Consider the following 22,986-nt stretch of genomic DNA (forward strand, 5'->3'; position numbering starts at 1 on the left):
TTTTATAACGTGATATTCTAAACGTAAAAATCTGCTCAGAGTTTCTGATGGACGAATGAATGAAAGCTAGCAGGTGTTGCTAGGGTACTGACTCGTTACTAAGGTGTTGCTAGGGTACTGACACGTGTTACTAAGGTGTTGCTAGGGTACTGACACATGTTGCTAAGTTGTTGCTAGGGTACTAACATGTTACTAAGGTGTTGCTAGGGTACTGACACGTGTTGCTAGGGTACTGACACTTGTTCCTAGGGTACTGTCACGTGTTACTAAGGTGTTGCTAGGGTACTGACACATGTTACTAAGGTGTTGCTAGGGTACTGACACATTTTGCTAAGGTGTTGCTAGGGTACTGACATTTTGCTAAAGTGTTGCTAGGGTACTGACACGTGTTGCTATGGTGTTGCTCGGTGATGGGGAGGTTGGCTCAAGGGTTAGCATTGTATGAAACCTGATCCTTGTCCAGTGGCTCAGGTGAGTTGCATGTCTGATTGGTTGCTGCAGTGTCGAGGTGAACTGAGGGCGGGGCCGCATTGACCACAGGAAGCCGTTTCAGGGTGTTGTTCTTCATGTTCCTGCACGTTCCACATGAACATTCAGGAACCGTGTTTCAACCAATCAGCTGCTGCAGGACATCGGAGATAAGGACTCGGTGAGAGGAGAAAAGCTTTTATTTTGGCAGTCATTTCCTGTGTGACGGGTGTCAACTGGAAGCCTTTAATCAGTCAGTGTTTGTCAGTAACTGCTGTTGGAGACCTGTGTGTGTGTGTGTGTGTGTGTGTGTGTGTGTGTGTGTGTGTGTGTGTGTGTGAACGTCGCACTGATTAATTGTGTTTAAAAAAAAATAGGAAACCGGCACAAAGACATGAAGCTACATAAACCCACAAGAGAGAAGGAGTGTGTGCACGCAGACTTCAGTGTTCGTAAAACTTCCACTTTTACACATGAAACTAGGAGTGTACGTTTGTGTAGAGAGAGACACAACCAAGGTGCCCTCGTCCGACCTAACATGCTGAATCCATTTACGACCTCTCTGTGTGTGTGCGTGCGCACTAGTGCATCTATCTTTGTGGGGACCTGCAGTGTGTTCTGCCTGGGGGACAGACCTACACCAGGACCTGTGAGGGTCCTCATGAAGATGGAGAGACCGATGTGTGTGTAAGTGTGTGGGCGAGTTTGCACAGAGAGAGAGACATGATTTCATTTTCGGGGTGAGCGAGCACGACTGAAGAATGAGAATGAGAGAGAGAGGTGGAGAGAAGGAGGCGACTGAGCGTGTGCAGATCAGTCGGTCTTCAGACGAGTGAGAAGTCAGACGAGCAGAGCGGGACTCGAACCGGTGACGTGGTTAATTCTCCAACCAACAGGAACAGGTTAGAATCCCTTCATGTGTGATCCTCATTCAGAACTTCATTTAGTTTACAGCAGATTTAAGGATTCCACGTCTGCAGATGGAAGCTGCTGCTGACAGTGAAGTAAAAGTACCATAAAGTAGAAATACAGTTAAAGATTGTTGTTATTTAATGAGCTGCTTCTATCTGGACTCAAATCGCATTAATCTACTCATTAATTAACTTTATTCACAATTAATTACAATAAATGACATGTTTAATTAATGTTTTATTAGAACCAGAGTTCTAATGAAACGTCCTGCTTTTACTGAAGTTTTGACACAACAAATACAGTAAAACTAATTCAACGTAAAAATTAACGTAAAAAATACAGTTTGTTATTATTTACCAGCATAAACAGAACGTAGTGTCGTCGGTAGAACGCAGTGTCGTCGGTAGAACGCAGTGTCGACTGTAGAACGCAGTGTCGTCGGTAGAACGCAGTGTCGTCGGTAGAACGTAGTGTCGTCGGTAGAACGTAGTGTCGTCGGTAGAACGCAGTGTCGTCGGTAGAACGCAGTGTCGTCGGTAGAACGCAGTGTCGACTGTAGAACGCAGTGTCGACTGTAGAACGCAGTGTCGTCGGTAGAACGTAGTGTCGACTAGAACGTAGTGTCGACTGTAGAACGTAGTGTCGACTGTAGAACGTAGTGTCGTCGGTAGAACGTAGTGTCGTCGGTAGAACGTAGTGTCGTCGGTAGAACGTAGTGTCGACTGTAGAACGTAGTGTCGTCAGGAGAACGTAGTGTCGACTGTAGAACGTAGTGTCGACTAGAACGTAGTGTCGACTGTAGAACGTAGTGTCGTCGGTAGAACGTTGTGTCGTCGGTAGAACGTAGTGTCGACTGTAGAACATAGTGTCATCAGGAGAACGTAGTGTCGACTGTAGAACGTAGTGTCGACTGTAGAACGTAGTGTCGACTGTAGAACGTAGTGTCGTCGGTAGAACGTAGTGTCGTCGGTAGAACGTAGTGTCGACTGTAGAACGTAGTGTCGTCAGGAGAACATAGTGTCGACTAGAACGTAGTGTCGACTGTAGAACGTAGTGTCGTCGGTAGAACGTTGTGTCGTCGGTAGAACGTAGTGTCGACTGTAGAACGTTGTGTCGTGTGTAGAACGTAGTGTCGTCGGTAGAACGTAGTGTTAACCAACAGGCGTCAGCCAATCAGGTCGCAGCGCTCAGCAGGTCACATTACCTCACACCAGTAATCCTGCTGTTGATGTCTCCACCTGTCTGGCTGATGGTGTGTTGTTGTGGCTGTCTTCTCAGGTGTGTGTCTCCATGGCGACAGGTGTGAGTGTGTTGCTGAGTGTGTGTGTCAGTGTGTGTTTGTCGTTTAACGTCGACACGTCGTTCCCGCTGCTGAAGACAGGTGGAGACGGAAGTCTGTTTGGACTGTCTGTCTCCCTGCACCCAGACCTGAGGACAGACAGCTATCTGTGAGTCCACGCCTGTCTGTCTGCCTGCCTGTCTGTCTGTTTCTTATTGAGTTCACAGTTTGTTACATTCAAGGAATCCAGAGTCAGCTGACGTCCTGCAGCCTGCAAAAACACTGATTGGGGGGGTCCTGGAGGAGGTTCTTGCTGTGACGTCATACACTGATTAACTACATGTATGTATCCGTGTCGAGTCTGAACAGCTGCTGCTGTATCTGACACTGACAGGTCACATGGTACGGCCTGACCCCGCCCCCTACTATCTGCACCGCATCATGGGAGTTCAGACAAACATGTCTGTGAGACTGAAGGAAACTAAAATCAGACAGATTGTCAGGCAGCTTCTGAACCGTGTCTCTGGACCTTTATTCTGAAAGGGCAGACATGATGATGTCATCAGGAAATGGGAGTCACTGAACATACGTGTTTCATATGTGCGACTTCAATTCTGACTACGAGAAGGATGCCAAATGTGGAGGTCACCCAGAGGTCACTCAGCTGTCCGTCACCATGACAACTGTGTCTTCATGTTCTCTAATTGGATTGGCTGTTAGTGGACCATGCACACACACACACACACAGACACACACAGTAATCTGGTTTCCTCGGGGAGTTCAGAGGTAAGGGTCTCCCGCCCATCACACATCGTCACCTGTGATTAGTTGGAGGTGGACCTGGAGGAAATTCCAGGAGACCTGGAGATCCTTGAACAGAGCGAGGACAGCAAATGAAGCTCATTACATCACACACACAGACAAACACACACACACGTGTTGGTTCAGCTCACCTGGAGGAGACAATGAGTCCTCAGTCTGTGTGTGTGTGTCTGTGTATCTGTGTGTGTGTGTGTGTCTGTGTGTCTTTGTGTGTGTGTGTCTGTCTGTGTCTGTCTGCATGTGTGTGTGTGTGTGTCTGTATCTGTGTGTCTGTGTGTGTCTGTGTCTTTGTGTGCATGTGTCTGTATCTGTGTGTCTGTGTGTGTGTGTGTCTGTGTCTTTGTGTGTGTCTTTGTGTGTGTGTGTGTGTGTGTGTGTGTGTGTGTCTGTGTGTCTATGTGTGTGTGTGTGTGTCTGTGTCTTTGTGTGTGTCTGTGTCTTTGTGTGTGTGTGTGTGTGTGTGTGTGTGTGTGTCTGTCTGTGTCTGTGTCTGTCTGCGTGTGTGTGCGTGAGGACTTCAAGGACCTCCAGGACATTCTAGATGTCCTTGAAGGACCTCCAGGATGAGTCTTTGCTGTGCAGGTGTGAGCTTCTCACCTGTGTCATCCTGACAGGTTATTGGTCGGAGCTCCCAGGGAGAAGGCGGAGCCTGATGTTCCAGCCAATCGAACAGGAGGAGTTTACAGCTGCCCGATCACCGCTGACCAATCAGACTGCAGGAGGGTGAAGCTGGTAAATCCCGGTGAGTCCCAGCTGATCAACAGGTGTTGTCGTGATGTCACCATCGGAGAGTCTTGCACTCCGTGTTTCTGCTGTAATGCAGGTTTTGATACTTGAATGTGATTGGCTGCTCTGGAACGGCCGAGGTTTGTGTCGGCCAATCAGAGAGCAGCCCTCAGGGGGAAGTTTCTAAGTGATTAGCTGATTGATTAGCCGCAGCTAACGGTGTAACTGCCTGCCTGCGATGTTATCAGTGTCCTGCTGCATTATGGGTAGTCCATCCCTCAATGAGCTGTGACAGCTGCTGTCTGTTTCTGCTTTATCTGCTGCTGCCATCAAACACACACTCACTCACTCACTCACTCACTCACTCACTCACTCACTCACACACACACAGACACGATAAAGCTGTCCTGAGTAGGCCCTAATCTGTGGTAACCACGGCAACGACCAATCAAAGACAAGTTTAATGTGACAGTAAAAACAAAACAATCATAAAACACTGCAGCTGCTGCCAGACAGCTGACACACACACACACACACACACACACACACACACACACACACACACACACACACACACACACACACACACACAGTCACAGTTAGTTATAGTTAGTTAGTGACATCAAACTAGTTCCAGTCAGTGAGTCAGCTGTTCAGTCAGACACGGTTAATCAGAAGGTGACATAGGTAGTTAGTCAGCCTCTATCAGTGAGAGGAGCCTGTTCAGTTCACACCGTTAGTCCTGATCAACTGCATTATTGATCAGAAGTGATCAGACATGCAACTGTTTGAACAGCCTAAAGTCACTGTGTCTGAAGGGGCGTGGTCTTTGTCAGTGGGTGGAGTCTGTCTTCCAGTGGGCGGGGTCTGAAATGTATCCCTCACCTGTGCTGCTGCTGTTTCAGACCTGAACCTGTCTGAGGACCTTGTTGAAGACATGTGGTTGGGCGTCTCAGTAGCCAGTCAGGGCAGACCTGGGGGGCGGGTGCTGGTGAGTCTTTGTTCTCATTGGCTGATTGTAGTTGAGAGACGGCAGCATGTTGGGCCGATGTTAAAGGATGAGTTCACCCAAAATATAAAAACAACAGTTATCTGGTGGAACCAGACCGGACCAAATAATACCTGACCTGTCAGACCCATCACCTGACCCATAACCGGAAACCAGCCTGCAGAGAGGGCAGATTTGTAATTTGAGTGAACTGTTCCTTTTACATTCATATCCCTGTGTTCTGAATGTCTGCTTCAATCTCCTCCCCTTTATGTTAACTACCGTATTTTTCGGACTATAAGCCGCACCGGATTATAAGGCGCATTAAGCAAAACAACACAGTCCGGTAAATCAAACTTTATTCAACTCAGTTGTAACAACAAATACCGGTACAGAAAAATACACTCACTTATCGATTCATTCCTCTTCCACAAATCCATCGAATTCTTCATCTTCAGTGTCTGAGTGAAACAGCAATGCGATTTGTAGCTAACGCATACTCCGGGCGCGGGCTGCCTTCCATGAATGCACTTTTAGTTCAGACATTACATTCCTGTTACGGGCCGATCAGGTCGTGACACAGCGTACGTATGCTCCGAATATCCATTGAGCGGAGCGGCTTCGTTGCTTACCAAAGTCGTACTTACACATTTCGACAGATTTTTGAGCGCATTGTACGACATAAAATCGATCAATAAGCACAACAAGTAACCATACATAAGGCGCACTGTCAATTTTTGAGAAAATTTAAGGATTTTAAGTGCGCCTTATAGTCCGAAAAATATGGTAACCAACTAACTAATCAGGGGGTTAAAGGATTTGGTGTCCAACTCACTAATTAGCAAAATGACAAATTACTAACAAGCAATTAACTAACCGACTGATTTTATGGCAAATCTGACTGTATAAAAGCTCAGTAATCTCCATAACGAGCCCTTTTATGAATAATAAACTAGTTACCTCACTGGATAACTAACTACCACATCCTTCTACCTGACTAACTACACTATCTAAGTGACTGATTAACTCGTTCACTAACCAGTGATCTACACCTATTTTAACAAAGTAACTAACAAAACAATCAAATAGATCTGACAAATCTATTAATTAACTAACCAGCCTGTTGACTAACCATCTATTAACTATAACTGTCATTAACTGTCTGTTACTAACTTATTGACTGACTAACCTAGTAACTAACCTGACTAATTAACTATTGAAGTAGCTAACTAACCTGGCTACCTAACCAACTAACCAACCAACTGGTTAGGGGACTACCTAGCTAACTAACTAACCTGGGGGTCTCACTAACCAACCAACCAACCAACTGGTTAGGTGACTACCTAACTACCTACCTACCTACCTACCTACCTACCTACCTACCTAACTAACTAACTAACTAACTAACTAACTAACTAACTAACTAACTAACTAACTAACTAACTAACTAACTAACTAACCCCTCTCCTCTCTGCAGGCATGTGGTCATCGGTTTGTTAAACTCTACGGAGTGTTTAAACTCAGGCACATGATTGGCCGGTGTTATCTCCGTGGAAACGACCTGCAGTTCGATGACAGCGACCTGCACTGGCAGAACCCCGACCAGGCCTGCAGGTAGGTCGCATGACCCCTTGCTGTAATCTGCTGGTGACATATGATGCTCCGCCCCCTCACCTGCTGTATGTCTGCAGTCACCTAGGTGATGTCAGCGGTGAGGTCATGTGTAACATGGGAATCTCCGCCTCCATCAGTCAGAGCGAGGTCATTGTTGGCTCACCTGGAAGCTACGAATGGCAAGGTGAGTTTTCTATCCTATTCTACTCTATTCTATTCTGTTCTGTTGTATTGTATTGTATTCTAGTCTGTTCTATTCTATTCTATTGTTACATTATTTTCTGTTCTGTTCTGTTCTGTTCTATTCTGTTGATTCAAATGCAGACCCTGGAATCGAGCGCCGACCATCTTAATTGTGACTTAATTGTGTTTGTGTTTGTTTGTGTGTGTGTGTGCGTGCGTGCGTGCGTGTGCGCGTGCGTGTGCGCGCGTGTGTGTGCGCGTGTGTGTTTGTGTAGGAAACGTGCACATCTCCTGGATGAACCCTGACGTGGACTTCGACACCCGGAGGAGTTCCTTTTCGAACCTGCAGCGCAGAAACATTTACATAGGTGTACTGTCCCTTTAAACACGTCATAACACATTATTACACACATTATAAAACACACTTATTACACACGTTATAACACGTTATAACACGTTATTACACATTATTACACATTATAACACGTTATTACACACATTATTACAGACATTATAACATTATTACACACATTTATTACACACATTATAACACGTTATTACACATTATTACACATTATAACACATTATTACACATTATTACACATTATAACGTTATTTCACCCATTATTATACACATTATTACACACATTATTACAAATTATAACACGTTATTACACATTAATACACATTATAATGTTATTACACACATTATAACACGTTATTACACACATTATTACACATTATTACATACATAACACATTATTACACACATTATAACACGTTATTACACACATTATTACACATTATTATGCACATTGTTTTTTTTGTTTGTTTGTGTGTGATTGTCTTTGTGTTTGTTTATTTGTGTTTATGTGTTTGTTTGAGTGTTTGCATTTGTTTATTTGTTTTGTTTGTTTATTTGTGTGTTTGTTGTTTGTTTTTGTGTGTTTGTTCGTGTGTGTAGGTTACTCGGTCGCTCAGGCTGCACGACTTCTGTCTGAGGAGGACGAGACCGTCGTCACAGGTGATCGTCACACACCAGCTGGTGTATTGATCTGTGTATTGATTGGTGTATTAATCGGTGTATTGATCAGTATGCATTGATTGGTGTATTGATTGGTGTATTATTCGGTGTATTGATCCGTATGCATTGATCTGTGTATTGAACAGTGTATTGATCAGGATGCATTAATCTGTGTATTGATCAGTATGCATTGATCGGTGTATTGATCAGTAGGCATTGATCTGTGTATTGATCAGTAGGCATTGATCTGTGTATTGACCAGGAGCTCCGAAGGACAGTAAGGACGACGCCCGCGGCTCAGTGTTGCTGGCAGTCAAGCGCTCTGGTAAACTGCTGACTCAGCAGACGCTCCGCGGGCAACAGATGGGCTCGTACTTTGGGAACGCCGTGGCAACGGCCGACCTCAACAACGATGGGTGAGGGTTTACAGGTCACATGATTTGTGCTGGGTTCACTTCCTGTCTGAGGTGTTTCCTGCGAACAGAACGAACTGTGTTTGTGGCTGCAGGTGGAACGACTTGCTGGTGGGTGCTCCTTTCTTCTTCCATCGTCAGCAGGAGGTGGGCGGGGCAGTTTACGTCTACATGAATGCAGGAGGGAGGTTTGACAGCAGGCCCAGCGTGGTGCTGCTGGGGCCGGCCGGATCTGCCTTCGGTATGGCCGTTACCGCCGCCGGAGACCTCAACCAAGATGGCTTCCAGGGTGACGACCTCACATCAGGCTGACGATGCTCATGTTTCCTGATCAGTGACCAATAACCTTCTGTTGTCTTCCAGACTTTGCAGTCGGAGCTCCTTTCCATGAAACAGGAAGTGTGATGATCTGGACGGGCAGCAGAGAGGGCGTGGCCACAGAGCCCAGCCAGGTCACACACACGTTTATCTTTCTGTCTTTGTGGGGGACCTATGTAAAATGGTAAATGGTCTGTACTTGTATAGCGCTTTATCACCTTTTGGTCTCAAAGCGCTTTTACATGGTTTTCCCATTCACCCATTCACCCACTAATAAGACTGATCACCATGCAAGATGCTGCCATCAGGAGCACATTCACACACCGATGGTTCACCATTGGGAGCAACTTAGGGCTCAATGTCTTGCTCAAGGACACTTAGGCATGTGGACAGGAGGAGCTGGGGGTCGAAGCACCAAACTTCCGATTAGTGCGCAACCCACTCTACCGTCTGAGCCCCAGCCTCCTATGTGACATGCTGAAGTTAACCCTCGTTCTCACCTAACACACCAAGTGCGGACATCAAACTGTTGGTCCAAAATAATAAACGTCCTCACAGAGAAGACATCACAGAGTTACTAAGGTCTTGCAGTAGATGTGTAGACCCACCTGTGACTCCGCCCCCTCTGTGTGTCCAGGTGATCCGAGGCAGCAGCGTGTCTCCTGGGTTCAGGACCTTCGGCTATTCGCTGTCTGCAGGTTTGGACGTTGATGGGAACAAATATCCAGACCTGCTGGTCGGCTCGCTGGACAACGCCGTCGCTCTGCTCAGGTACGTGTTCCTGCACTTGCATCATGTTACTGAGGACTTGATTGATTGATTGATTGATTCATTCATTCCTTCATTCCTTCTTCAGGTCTCGTCCAGTCGTCCACCTGAATACAACACTCAAAGTTTCTCCGGACATCGTCGACCCGAACAGCTGTGACTTCTGGTGAGATTCAGAGCTAACATCTGCTAACATACAGACTCTGTCAGTGTCCAGGTGGAGGCGTGTTTAACATGCTAATATGCTAACATGCTATGTCAGTGTCCAGGTGGAGGCGTGTTTAACATGCTAATATGCTAACATGCTATGTCAGTGTCCAGGTGGAGGCGTGTTTCTCGTACATGTTCAGCAGCGGACTGAAGAGCGACAGTGACAACATCAGTGAGTCAACGTGTTTGTTTGTTTTTATTGATATCATCAATAATAATGTTTTTATTTGTGTTGCACTGCGACTAAATACACAGATGGGTGAGTTAGTTAGTGAGTTGGTTAGTTAGCTATTAGTTAGTCAGTTAGCTAGTTAGTTATTTAGTTACCTGGTTAGTTATTTAGAGAGTCAGTTAGTTAGTTTGTTATTTCGTGAGTCAGTTAGTTTATTTGTTATTTAGTGAGTTAGTTGGAACTGAAACACATTGAGTCTGAATCGAACACTGACTGCAGCTGCTGCAACCTCACTAATACTAACGACTGTTTACAGTCAGAACTTGTTAATTACATCAACAAGCTTCCTGTGTGTGTGTGTGTGTGTGTGTGTGTGTGTGTGTGTGTGTGATTGATTGGCAGGACAAAGCTGTCAATTAACACCTCCTGTTAATCATCAGAGTGACACTCTCTTCTCGGGGAGCTCTGTGTGGGCTCCGTCTGTCTCGTTAATTTATCCAATCAGAGATGAGTTCATGCAGTTGCTAGGACACTACGCCTCCACACACGCCTGATGACATCACACTGTGTCCTTGTGTGTCCTCTTGTCTCCTGTGTTTCTTTGAATGATAAATCACATTAGAGAAACTGATATTATTACATTTGGCACACACACACACACACACACAAACACACACCTTCCACAGAGTTGAGTATGTGTGTGTGTGTGTGTGTGTGTGTGTGTGTGTGTTTGTCTGTCTTTTTAATTTGACCAATCAGAGACAAGGTCACACTGCCGGATCTGGTTTTCACAGATTTACATGATAAGACAGAAACCTTGTAACTGTAACATGTCTACTGCAAAACCAAACTCCATTCAAATATATATCTGCTAATTTAACATCAGTCTGCATGTGGGCCAAGACTGATGACAATTATTAACATACTTTCTTTATTTAGAGCCCTCATATGAATCCACACTAAACTCCAATATAAATAATACATTTAAATAAAAATAAATATCAATGAATTTCCATCCGTCCCTCTGTCTTCACCCACATCTGTCCCAGCTGACACCGGGGACATCTGTCCATCACAGTGTCACTGTCACAGCTCCTATTGTATCAGGTGTTTAATAAAGCTGTTATAAAACAATCTCCTAATCGATTAATACAATCATCAAGAAGCACTGGTTGTTTGTTTTTGTTGTTTCTGGTTGTTTCTTTTTGTTTTTGTTGATTCTGGTTGTTTCTTTTTGTTTTTTTTGTTTCCAGTTGTTTCTGGTGAAATTAATGAAACCAAAAATCAGACCAATTCTAAAGAACATGTTTATCATAAGGTCCTCCCGTGATGACAGTCAGACTCCAACGCAGACGTCCTGAAGATACTGTAGTTGTTCTGAGGAGGTTATTAATCACCACCTGGTGAGAGTCAGCGGGTTCTAGTGTTGTGGGTTCTGGTGTTCTGGGTTCTCTGTGAGGATCAGCTGGTAGACAGACTGATGGTTTATTACTGTGTTTATCACATGGAGTTTGTCACAGCTCCATCTTCGGTCCTCCTCAGGAACAAAACCTCCTGAACGCCAACTCGTTTCAGAAACCTTCATTATCGGTGACGTTAAATAATCTTCCTGTTTGTTCTGTCTGACGTTTGACCTGTTGTTTAAAATGACCTCTGTGTTTGTCTCTCAGCTGTCCACTTCACTGTGACCGCTGACGTCACCAGCCTCAAGCCCCGCCTCCGTTTCCACGACAACGGGCAGAGCGTGTACTCCAGTTACCTATCCATGCCGAAGAAACAGTGCGAGACGCTGAGACTTGGACTGCTGGTGAGACACACGGCGCCCCCTACAGGCGGCTGATGTCAGCAGCGAGTCTGCGGAACACAGTCTGAACTCTGAACTCTGAGTCAGTTATAAAGTAAAACCTTCACAGCTGGGATAAATACATTCTAATGCTAACAGAGTTAGCACTTAGTTGAAGTTCTCCATCTGTTCTTTAAAGAATGTCGTGTTCTTTCAGGTTAATGTTCTCCATCTGTTCTTCAAAGAACCCGGTCCATTAACTGTGATTCTGTCCACATTCCTGCCGCTGGTTCTGTAAGCAGCTGCCTACAGAGATCGTCCTCCGTGTTCCGTCCATGAACTCATCTTTTGTTTGTGTAAGAAGTGCCGCTCAGGTTCTGTTCTGTGTTCTGCAGAGTCCGATCCGAGACAAAGTGGAACCTCTGGTTTTCTCGCTGAACGTCTCGCTGTACGAGAAGCTGCCCAAGAAAAGAAACGTCGTACAGGACCTGAAACGCCTCCCTGTGCTGAGCCAGACCCCCCGACCCATCAGAACCCAGGTCAGAACCCACTGCTATTTAAAGTGCATTGAGATTATACTGTAAGAACCCTCAGAACCATCAAAACTAAACTAGAGGAACTCCGAACCAATCAGAACCCAATAAAAACAATCGGTACTCAGGTGAGAATGCAGCAGAATCAATCACAACCAAACAGAACTCATCAGAAGTAAAACCCAGACTGATGGGAATGCTCAGAATCTGGTCTGGTTCAGAACCCATCAGAACCTAGATCACAAACACATTCAGAACTGATCAGATTGTGATCATAATCATAGAACCCATCAGAAAGCGGGTCAGAACTTTGTTGAAACCTTAATTCGCAACCTTCATGAAACATAAAAAAATCTGAATGAATTTAAAGAGACATCAGAACCTTCAGAACCCTGTTTGACTGATGTTGACTCTCCTCCTCAGATCCACATCCAGAAGGCCTGCGGTTCTGATAACCGTTGCCATAGCAATCTGCAGATGTCGGCCCGGTTCACCGATGAGAACCAGAAACCCTTCAGGGAGTGAGTGAACCTTCTTTCTCTGTGGCTGCTCAAGTACCGCCGGGTCAGTGACGAGTTCAGGAGACGATCCAGGTCATGTGATTGGACTCCTTTAAAATGAAATGGTTCTAAAAGTCCTGACCGTAATAAGACAAACAGGATGACGCTGTAGCTACATGATGGATCATCTGTCCAGAACCTCGTCATCAAGTCCAATAACAGCTCGGACCTGCTGCAGGAGGGAAGGGTTTAGTGTAGCTCTGTTAGCGTAGCTCTGTTAGCATAGCTCTGTTAGCATACCTATTAGCATAGCTCTGTTAGCATAGCTCTGTTAGTGTATCTCTAGTTTTGTTTGACCTCAGACTGCTGCTGAGTGTGTGCGTGCTGATTTGTTGTGTGTATTGTGTGGTGTTGTGTAGACAGGGCGTCCATCAGCTGTTGAACTACAACTCGAGCATTAAGAGATTATTTCTGGAGGTTAACGTCAGTAACGTTCCGTTGCCGGGACTACCAGCAGAGGACGCTCACAGCGCCGTCCTGAACGTCAGCGTCCCGCCGTCACTGATCTACTCCGGAGTTGAGACTCAGGTAGGAGGACAGAGTATCCAACCTCCAGGGACAGACTGTCCAGGTTAATCAGATCCAGTTGGTCTGATGAGACTTTAAAGTGTCTCTTTAGAACAGTGGACAGAGGGCGTCCCCTGAGACAGTCATCAGTGCTCTGTCTGCTTCTAACGGTTTGATTGAGACGGACTGACGAGACTCTGGGGGGTTCAGGGACACCAAGGACTCGACTGGAGCTCTGACTTGGACCTGACCTGGAGGATTTGATTTACTGTCCTCAGACTGGACTTCATGTTGGACCCTGAAGGACGAGACGACTCGTCCAAAAGACTCTGTGTGGATTTAAGACACAGGACCAGATGTGATACTTGAGGGACTCTGAAGGACTGGAAGGACTGGAGGACTCTGGAGGACTGGAGAGACTGGAGGACTCTGGAGGACTGGAGGGACTGGAGGACTCTGAAGGACTGGAGGACTCTGAAGGACTGGAGGGACTGGAGGACTCTGAAGGACTGGCGGAACTGGAGGGACTCTGAAGGACTGGAGGGACTGGAGGACTCTGAAGGACTGGAGGACTCTGAAGGACTGGAGGGACTGGAGGACTCTGATGGACTGGAGGACTCTGAAGGACTGGGGGACTCTGAAGGACTGGAGGGACTGGAGGACTCTGATGGACTGGAGGACTCTGATGGACTGGAGGGACTCTGAAGGACTGGAGGGACTGGAGGACTCTGAAGGACTGGGGGACTCTGAAGGACTGGAGGGACTCTGAAGGACTGGAGGACTCTGATGGACTGGAGGGACTCTGAAGTGTCACCTATCTGTGTTTCAGGGGAACGTCTCGGTGGACGTGGAGTGTTCTGCTGAAGAGACGGTTCTTCTGTGTGAGCTGGGGAACCCGTTCAGACGGAACCAGCAGGTACCAAACCGTAACCCAGATGTCTGTCCTCTCTGTCTCTGTCCTCTCTGTCCCTGTCCTCCTTGTCCCTGTCCTCTCTGTCCCTGTCCTGACTGTCCCTGTCCTCTCTGTCCCTGTCCCCTGTCCTCCAGGTCCAGGTCTTCGTTAAGTTCCAGCCGTCTGAGATCAGTCTGGACACCCAGGAGATCCGATGTTTGCTGCAGCTGTCCACGTAGGACACTGGTCCACTCTGTGTCTGTCTCTGGGGTCGGCCTGTTGGTCGGGTACTGACCCATCTCTCTGTGTGTCCTCAGGCTCAGTGAGCAGGCCGGTCTGTCCCCGGTCCCCGTGTCCATGTTGGTGGACTTTTCCCTGCAGACGTCTCTCAGTCTGTAAGTAGGACTGTGTTAGCTGTTAGCGGCTCATTAGTTCAAAGGTAGAACAATGAAAAAAACAGACATGGTGACCTTTGACCTTATTTGGTTGTGCCCTGGCAGAATCAGTGCGGCAGGCCCCACCTCCTTCGGCGGTCATGTGATGGGTGAGTCGGCGATGAAGACGACAGAGGACGTGGGGAGTCTGCTGCTCTTCACCTTCCAGGTTTGTGTGCAACCGTTCGGACCGCCGGACCACAGGAAATCAACCAGGTGTAACCAGGTGCTCCCTGACAGGTGCACGTCCACGGCAAGCCGCTGGGTCGCCTGGGCAACCTGGAGGTGGAGTTTGATTGGCCGATGGAGGCGACCAACGGGAAGTGGCTTTTGTACCTCACAGAGATCCAGGTGGGCGGTACCTCAGAACCGCGCTGCGCTCCGCCCGGCGGATTCATCAACCCCCTCAACCTTGTGGTAACCGAGGCAACTTCAGCCTCTTACACCCCTTTCAAAATAAAAGCCCTGCAATAGGTCATTTAAGAATTAAGGCTGGCTCAGTCAGTTTTATTGAAACATTTTGAGCTAGTCTGGAAGAGCAATCTAATTCTGAGCTCTTCCTTTTTCCTCAGCTGTCAGAGGAGGAGAAGGAGAAGAAGAAGAGGAGGAGTCTGGAGGAGGAGGAGGAGCAGAGAGAAAGATCTCCACCTGTCCTCCACCTGCAGGGACAGAAGAAGTCCTACACACTGGTATACACACACGGACACACTAAAGTCAAAAACAAGCGCACCCTCGTGTAGAAAATGTTTTTGTTCTTGAACAGATGTGAAACAGAAAGTGTTGATGTGAATTGTGTTGGTAACACGTAGACGCTGTGTGTTGCAGGACTGCGTCCACGGAGCACGCTGCGTCTCCTTCGTCTGTCCTCTGGTCAACATGAACAACTCGGCGACTCTGACGGTCAGATCGCGGCTGTGGAGCGCCACGCTGACTGAGGTATAGGCAGCCGGGAGGGGACGTGTCTCTGAGGAAGGAAACCAGCCTCATCTGTGAAGCTCCACGGAGCCTTTTAGCCTCTTTCAGCTCCTGTTTTTGATTTTGTGGTTTATAAATGTCGCCTTGTGGTCATTAAAATGATGACTCCGCCCATCACCACCTCTGTAAATCAGAGCTTCCTGTTGTGTTGCAGGACTACAGCGATGCGAGGAGCCTGCTGGTTCGAGGCCGCGCGACTCTGAGGCTGCAGACCAACAAACCCATCAGCATGGAGTCCCACAGCTCTGAGGTAACGACCTCTACCCGCTCCGTCACAGGTCAACATTGGTGTAGTTTCCTCCAAATTGTTGGCGTTCTCTGCAGATGGAGGTCCTCATTTATCCGGAGGCGGGGCTACAGGTGGACTCTGGCGCCCCCCTGTGGATCATCGTGGTGTCAGTCCTGGCGGGGGTCCTGCTGCTGGCTCTGATCTGCCTGCTGCTCTGGAAGGTATGTGACCACGACAGCATTCATCTGTGACCTGAGCATCACCTCCTGGTCGTAAAGTGTCACACCCTGCTGTTCAGTGCGGCTTCTTCAGGAGAGCCAGCACCAGGGAGCTGTACCAGGTCCGGACCCAGAAGGCCCACAAGAAGAGCCAGCTGTCAGAGAGCGACCTGCTGACCCAGGAACTCTGAGGCCGGGCACACTGCTGGCAGACGGCCCTGTTGTAAGGACCTGCTGCTGACTGGTTACTGACTGGTTACCCACTGGTTACTGACTGGTTACTCACGACTTACTCATGGGTTACTAACTGGCTACTGACTCGTTACCCACTGGTTACTGAGTGATTACTCACTGGTTACCCCCTGGTTACTGAGTGATTACTCACTGGTTACTGACAATTACCCACTGGTTACTGAGTGATTACTCGCTGGTTACTGATGGTTACCCAGTGGTTACAGAGTGATTACTCACCGGTTACTGACGGTTACCCACTGGTTACTCACTGGTTACCCACTGGTTACTGAGTGACTACTCACTGGTTACTGACAGTTACCCACTGGTTAATGACTGGTTACTCATGGCTTACTCACGGGTTGCTGATTGGTTACTGACTGGTTAGTGACTGGTTACTCACTGGTTACTGACGGGTTACCGACTGGTTACTCACTGCTTACTCACTGCTTACTCACTGGTTACTCAATGGTTACTGGTTGTCTTACCGTCTGTTTGGCTCTGCAGATGAAGGCTTTTATTTTGATTAACGTTGCTTCTTGTTTCCAGCTGCTGTGCCTCTTCTGATTTGTCAGCTTATCAATAACTGATTCTGTGTTAATTTGTTTGAGAGTTTTCCTCGTCTCATGTGATCTGAATTCTGTTGTCATCATTACTATTAATGAGTGATATGTTGATTTCATGTTTGACTGCATTCATGTCTCTTTAGAATGAGGCTTTTATTCTGAAAGGTGGACAGTCACATTTTAGCGTAGAGCTACGATGATGACATGAAAGGAGACAAAGAGGGTGAAATAACAGTTATCCTTTAACGTGTATCAGGCCACGCCCACTCCATTTTTGAAATTCAAATCACAAATAATATGAACGTTTTTAATGTAAAGAAACAAAACTTCTCATGTAAATCAGCGACAGTTTGGCCGTCATGCAAGGGATCATGGGAAGACAGAGTGATGTCTACCCATCATAAGGTGGCGTCAGTCAGCCACTTCAAACATAAACATGGAACCTGTGAATACCTGCTTATCTATCTAACATTTAGAGACCACACCTGTTCACCTCCTCACCTGTTCACCTCCTCACCTGTTCACCTGTAGACATACGAGCTTTCTGTGTTTTCTCCACAGTGTGGTTTCTTTGTGCGTCGGGGGGCGTGGCCGTCTACGGCGCTCCACCAGGGGAGGATTGTGGGTAAAGACAGCCAGCAGCAGCAGTACACGAGCGCTGACGGTTTCCTGATCCAGGACCAGGTTTCCTCATCCCGAAAAGGGAAGTCGCCCAAACGTTGGGTCACTTCCTGGACTGAGACTCACTGAGACCAGCAGTATCCATTGTAACACGTCCTGGACCGGACCAAACTAGTGGAACCTGAACCGGACCAAACCACCTCACTGCCAGTCTGTTGCCAGGTGAAAACCTCTCACCTGTGATCACATATGAGGTTTTTAGCTCACAGCTTATGTCTCTGTTTCTATGTTTCTGTGTGGACGTTTCCCAGAATCCTCCTGGATGCGCTAATCAATCATTCAGAGGCTGATGATTGATCTGGAGGACAAACAGTGTTTTTATTTAAAGGGCTACAAATATAGTGAGTATACTGTTCCTTTAAGGAGCTAATATGGCAGCAGAGTCAGTCTGTGTCTGTGGTGGTGAAGATGATGAAGGTTAAGATGATGATGATGGGGGTGAAGAAGATGATGCTGAAGATGATGGTGATGAAGATGAGGATGATGATGATGATGGTCTGTATTCTTGCTGCCTTCAAGGGCTCCTCATAAATCCTTGTTCTCTGTTGTCAGTAACAACACGTGCTGCGTTCAGGTGCTCAGTAATCCTGGGACAAACTCAGTTGTTTTTGTGTCGTCCGCCTGTTTCTGTATGATTGATATTTATGACAGCAATTGAAAGCAGAATTATTTGTGATGATTTGGTTTGTGTTGAATTGTGTTTCATGTATGTTGATTATATTAAAGTGTTTTTTGAGTGGTCTACACTTGACCAGCCGTGATGCGTTCAGGATCCCTCTGCCACCACATCTGATCCTCAGTTAAACCCAAAGGAGACATCATGTTTACAGCAGCACGATGATGTTGGATCATTTCCTGATGTGGAGGCTCGCGTTTTATATATGAAGGTATGTATGTGTTTATATGTATGTACATACATATATGGAGGACTTGATATACTTTTTCTTATATTTTCAACGACATGCTATAGTATGACTTTTTTTTCATATTTCGGATGACATGCGTTGTTTTTCATTTTTCAGTATAGTTTTTTGTAGTTTAGTATAATATAGTACAGTATAGTATAATATAGTACAGTATAATATAGTACAGTATAGTATAATATAGTACAGTATTGTACAGTAGAACAGTGATCGGAGACGTTGTGTTTATGTAAACTGTGAAGAGAAACAGGAAGCTGGAGCGTAAATGAAAGACTCGGCCGGACGTTCGTGCAGGAACTCGACACTGGGGGATTAAATGTGAACAAAATGCTGATGAATCAGAAAACATCAATAATTTATTTAATTGTTCATTTCATTTAAAAACATCAGATTTAGTCAACGTCAGTGTTTTTATTGGATCGTTTGAATGAACCTGAATTGTCTGATTTTCAAACATCAAATGTTTGATGAAGGTTTGACCATTTGAGGCCTGCAGGGGGCAGCACTGCACAACCGATGCCTTTAATCCCTCTGAGTTTAACAGGTTCTCAGCAGCTCCACCAATCAGCAGGAAGGATTCTGATTTGAACTCAAAGTAGAAACTCCACATGAAACGAATGTGGAGACAGTTGATCGACCAATGGATGTACCAATGAGAGTTACACAAGACAGCATTTGTGTGTAAACGAGAGAGTGAGGTGGGCAATGTGACTTTTCATTTGTGTGTAGTTCATCCGGCCAATTAAACCAGCATGGGGCTTAATTGATCGATTAATCAAAGAGTTAATTAATTTATTAATTAATTTCTCTCGAGTACTTATGTTGGCTTTAGATCGAGCTGATCCTCCTGTATGATCAACAGCACTGAGAATCACACAAATACAAAAGTGATGTGTCAGAGGATCTTTGTGCTTCCAAGTGAGACTCTGCCATCTAGTGGCTGGGCCACCGATGTGCATATTGTATAATGCTTGCAATATTGACTAATGAATTGCAAATCATCTCTGTGGTTTTGATAACGTGTGCCATTGCTGAAGCTTATTTTTATTGATTTAATAATGGCAAGTGAATTAACACTAACTAAAATAAATAATACACTACTGATTTGAATTTTAAATAATTCCCTGAAATCTAATTTCCTGGACTCCTTGCTTAAAATAGATAAAGATTTTACCACTCACTATCCAAGGCCTATTCCTGTTAGGTCTGACGTTAAATCAGTGCTCATGCTCTCTCCTCTGAAGCCTCCGTATTGATTTAGATGTTGGATAGCTACTACAGTGGAGAATTTCCTGGACTACTATCCTCCCAAAGGACGGTCGTAAAAAAAGAAGGGCTGGGTCGCCCTTGGATCTCTCCTGTCCTCATTTTAATCAGACCGCACATAAAGGCCTGCACTACTTGTAAGCGCTTATTCACCGAAGCATAATTACAGTTTCAATCACGCAGGTAGAATAAAGACACCGTTGACTGATCTCATTTCACAACTGATCCTCATCTCAAGTGTTTTTACTTCAGTCATTTAATTGGTGTTGAAACTGCAGGAGGAATATTTGATATGAAACAGGAGTGGACTCTTTAAAAAAAAAAAAATAATTCAGCTCATTACATCATTTATTGATGAAGTACTCTTGAGATACTTTCAAAGTATTTTAAGCACCTCATCAATAAATGATGTAATGATCTGATTTTGATTTTCGTGATTGTTGGCCTCGGTGGACTTTTTCATTCCTGCTTTGGGGAGACATCAAACCAAAAGAAAAAAAGATTAAATAAAATACCAGATATAGAGTGTAATTTTGAACCGACCAGGTCTAATGCAATGTAATGCAACAGTCCTGTAAGAAATCCTGCTGTCATGAAGGTCATCATGGTCAGTTTCTCTTCTAACTGTCTCAGAGTCATAAGAGTTTTTTAAGTGCTGTTAAAACTGAATTGAATTAGGGGCGTTTCTACTTTTTATGCTTCTCTTATTTATAGAAATGCGGTAGACAAAATAATAGAAACACCTGTCAAGCACAACCTGTGCGTGCCCTTAAAGTTCAGAGATATCTGATCAGCTCTAATAAGTGAAAACGAGTGTGAGGAGGAGTAGAGCAAATCTTACCGCCTTAAAATGTCATTCATCCCAACTTCCATTAAAACTCTAAAATACCAGCAAAACATACAAATGTATTGTAATCACTTGTAGGACTAATATCTGTGATGGAGCTCCTGGTTGGCATCTCCCTGAATATCAATAAATACAATCTCCTACTGCACAGTTTTCTAATAACTAACCAGGAACTTGTATCTCAATAAAGGGAATTCATATTGGGCTGTGATCCTCCTGATAATTGAGGATAAGAGTGGAGACAGCGAGGATGAACGTCTGGTCGGCATCAGGATCTCCCAGTCGAAGAAATCCTCATCAGCACAACAACGCAGGACATCAGGACTCCCAACTGAGCAGAGTTTTCTTGGCATTCATTGTTAGACGAGGAGGGAGTCAGTCGCATCCAAATTGTGTGTGTGTGTGTGTGTGTGTGTGTGTGTGTGTGTGAGTGAGAGACGCTGTGATGGATGGGGAGGGGGGGGGACGAGGGAACAAAGACATGCTGCACAGGCTGAATTATTAATGAGCAGTTTGAATTGATAACATCCGTGTCATATGATGCACAAAATTGCCACAGATGAAAAATGTTGACGTGTTTTTCCCAGTTTGCCTTCATTTATATCTGTGGTCGGCGTGTTCAGACTTTCACAATGAGAGCAAACAACTCGTTCATTCAGAGGGGAGTCGGCGGCGTGAATGACTCAAAAATGCTCCAGTCGTAAAGTCTCTGACCTTCAAATGTCCCAAACACTCAGCTGATGGTGGAAAGTCGAGCCACACTTTGATGTTCCCCAACATCACCTCAGGCCGACATTGAAGATTCTAAACATTACATTGAAATAGCACCAGTCCTCTCTTTGTCTCCGTTGTTGCTATAAATAGGCTTTTACAAGGTTTAACCTGCTTGACAGGATTTTGAGACAATTTAACTGAAATCTTTCTTACAGAAAGATTAAATTATCAACACCACTCTTTTGTTGACAGTTAGCGGCTGGTTAGCTTAGCATAGTGTAAAGACTGGAAACAGCTATCTTGGCGCTATCTAAAGTGCTTTTTGCTTTTTCATGCTTTTTCTCTCCCATAGTTTCTTATTATTATCTGTTGTCTCCATTCAGTTCCTTCGCTCGCGTAGTTTCTGTTCTTTCTTCTGCAGATGTTCCGTCATGGAGCTGCATGTCTCTGCTCTGTGAGTGTTGATCCTCCAACAGTTCTTATCTTGTATCTCTATACTGTCCTTTTCTCTCTCTGCTCTCCTCCCACCCCAACCGGTCGAGGCAGATGCTCCGCCCACCTCTGATCCTGGTTCTGTTAACAGATGCTCCGCCCACCTCTGATCCTGGTTCTGTTAACAGATGCTCCTCCCACCTCTGATCCTGGTTTGTTAACAGATGCTCCGCCCACCTCTGATCCTGGTTCTGTTAACAGATGCTCCGCCCACCTCTGAGCCTGGTTCTGTTAACAGATGCTCCGCCCACCTCTGATCCTGGTTCTGTTAACAGATGCTCCGCCCACCTCTGATCCTGGTTCTGTTAACAGATGCTCCGCCCACCTCTGATCCTGGTTCTGTTAACAGATGCTCCACCTTTTATGAGAGGTTTTTCTTCCTGTCTCATACCAACAAGCATGATCTTAAAGTTTATTTCAATTTCTCAGGCGTAGGTCTAAACTACACAAAAGACAGTTAATCCAAAACATTATACTTATTCTTTACCTAAAGGTTGCACAGGATGAACGTTCGTTGAGAAATAATAATAATAATAATAATAATAATAATAATAATAATAATAATAATAATAATAATAATAATAATAATATCTGTTACTTAGAAAAAGTATTTATGTAATTGCATTTCAATCATCAAAGATGCTCAAAGCTGTCTAAAAAAATGAGTGCAGACCATTTCTGTGCTGTTGAACAGTTTCCCTACAAGCCTGGAATTCAAACATATTCACAGCGGCCTTTAAAAGTTGGTTTCTCTGTAATTTATGCAAGTATATTTTTCATAAATAAAGTGTTTATATGTTTAGTTTTTCATGTCATGTTTTTTGTGTTTTAATCTTTTATGATTGTAGCTATTTTTGAATTGTGTGATTGAATCAAGTAATTGATTAATTATTTATTTAGTTACTTGGTTTGATTCGAATCCAAATTCGAATTACTGTTTTTTCTCAGTTCATCAGGCCGCCGTCACCATTGTACATATTTAAATACTCCACGATGAGAGTGATTTCAAAGATGTTCCTGTCAGTTTGTGGATTGTCATCATGGATATATGAAAAGAGCACGGACATCAAAAATGCACTCACTGACCTTTTCCTTGCATTTCCTTCTGTCTGCATTTCAATTACGCTCTGCTTTCTGAATTAATTGGTTCATTAGCAAAGGCAACTAGGAGAGGGAGCGGCAGGCCTGACTCTGATGTGCTTCTAGATGTATACATCGTCACTAATCCGGCAGATTTA

The 22,986-nt window shown here is 45.2% G+C and overlaps 1 protein-coding gene across 2 annotated transcripts; it reads left to right on the top strand.

The window, feature by feature from the left end:
• The first annotated feature begins 439 nt into the window (after positions 1–439).
• Positions 440–18,248, top strand: LOC138207894 (integrin alpha-3-like). Of its 2 annotated transcripts, XM_069165464.1 has the most exons (28): positions 766–1,370; positions 2,659–2,828; positions 4,096–4,223; positions 5,113–5,198; positions 6,673–6,809; positions 6,887–6,993; positions 7,268–7,360; positions 7,957–8,016; positions 8,279–8,432; positions 8,525–8,718; positions 8,793–8,881; positions 9,385–9,518; positions 9,604–9,681; positions 9,830–9,897; positions 11,568–11,704; positions 12,076–12,219; positions 12,637–12,734; positions 13,133–13,301; positions 14,110–14,196; positions 14,328–14,407; positions 14,490–14,567; positions 14,673–14,775; positions 14,847–15,023; positions 15,179–15,295; positions 15,432–15,542; positions 15,736–15,831; positions 15,906–16,031; positions 17,387–18,248. In XM_069165464.1, exons 2-28 carry the CDS (start codon positions 2,671–2,673, stop codon positions 17,573–17,575), a joined length of 3,198 nt encoding a protein of 1,065 aa, XP_069021565.1. In that variant the 5' UTR covers positions 766–1,370; positions 2,659–2,670; the 3' UTR covers positions 17,576–18,248. The 2 variants fall into 2 exon arrangements, with proteins under 2 accessions (XP_069021566.1, XP_069021565.1); XM_069165465.1 differs by lacking the exons at positions 766–1,370; positions 2,659–2,828 and adding an exon at positions 440–649.
• Positions 18,249–22,986: the final 4,738 nt, after the last annotated feature.

This window comes from Embiotoca jacksoni, unplaced genomic scaffold, assembly GCF_022577435.1.
Source record: "Embiotoca jacksoni isolate LCO1_2020_lvr unplaced genomic scaffold, fEmbJac1.0.p SCAF_34, whole genome shotgun sequence".
Classification (NCBI taxonomy): domain Eukaryota; kingdom Metazoa; phylum Chordata; class Actinopteri; family Embiotocidae; genus Embiotoca; species Embiotoca jacksoni.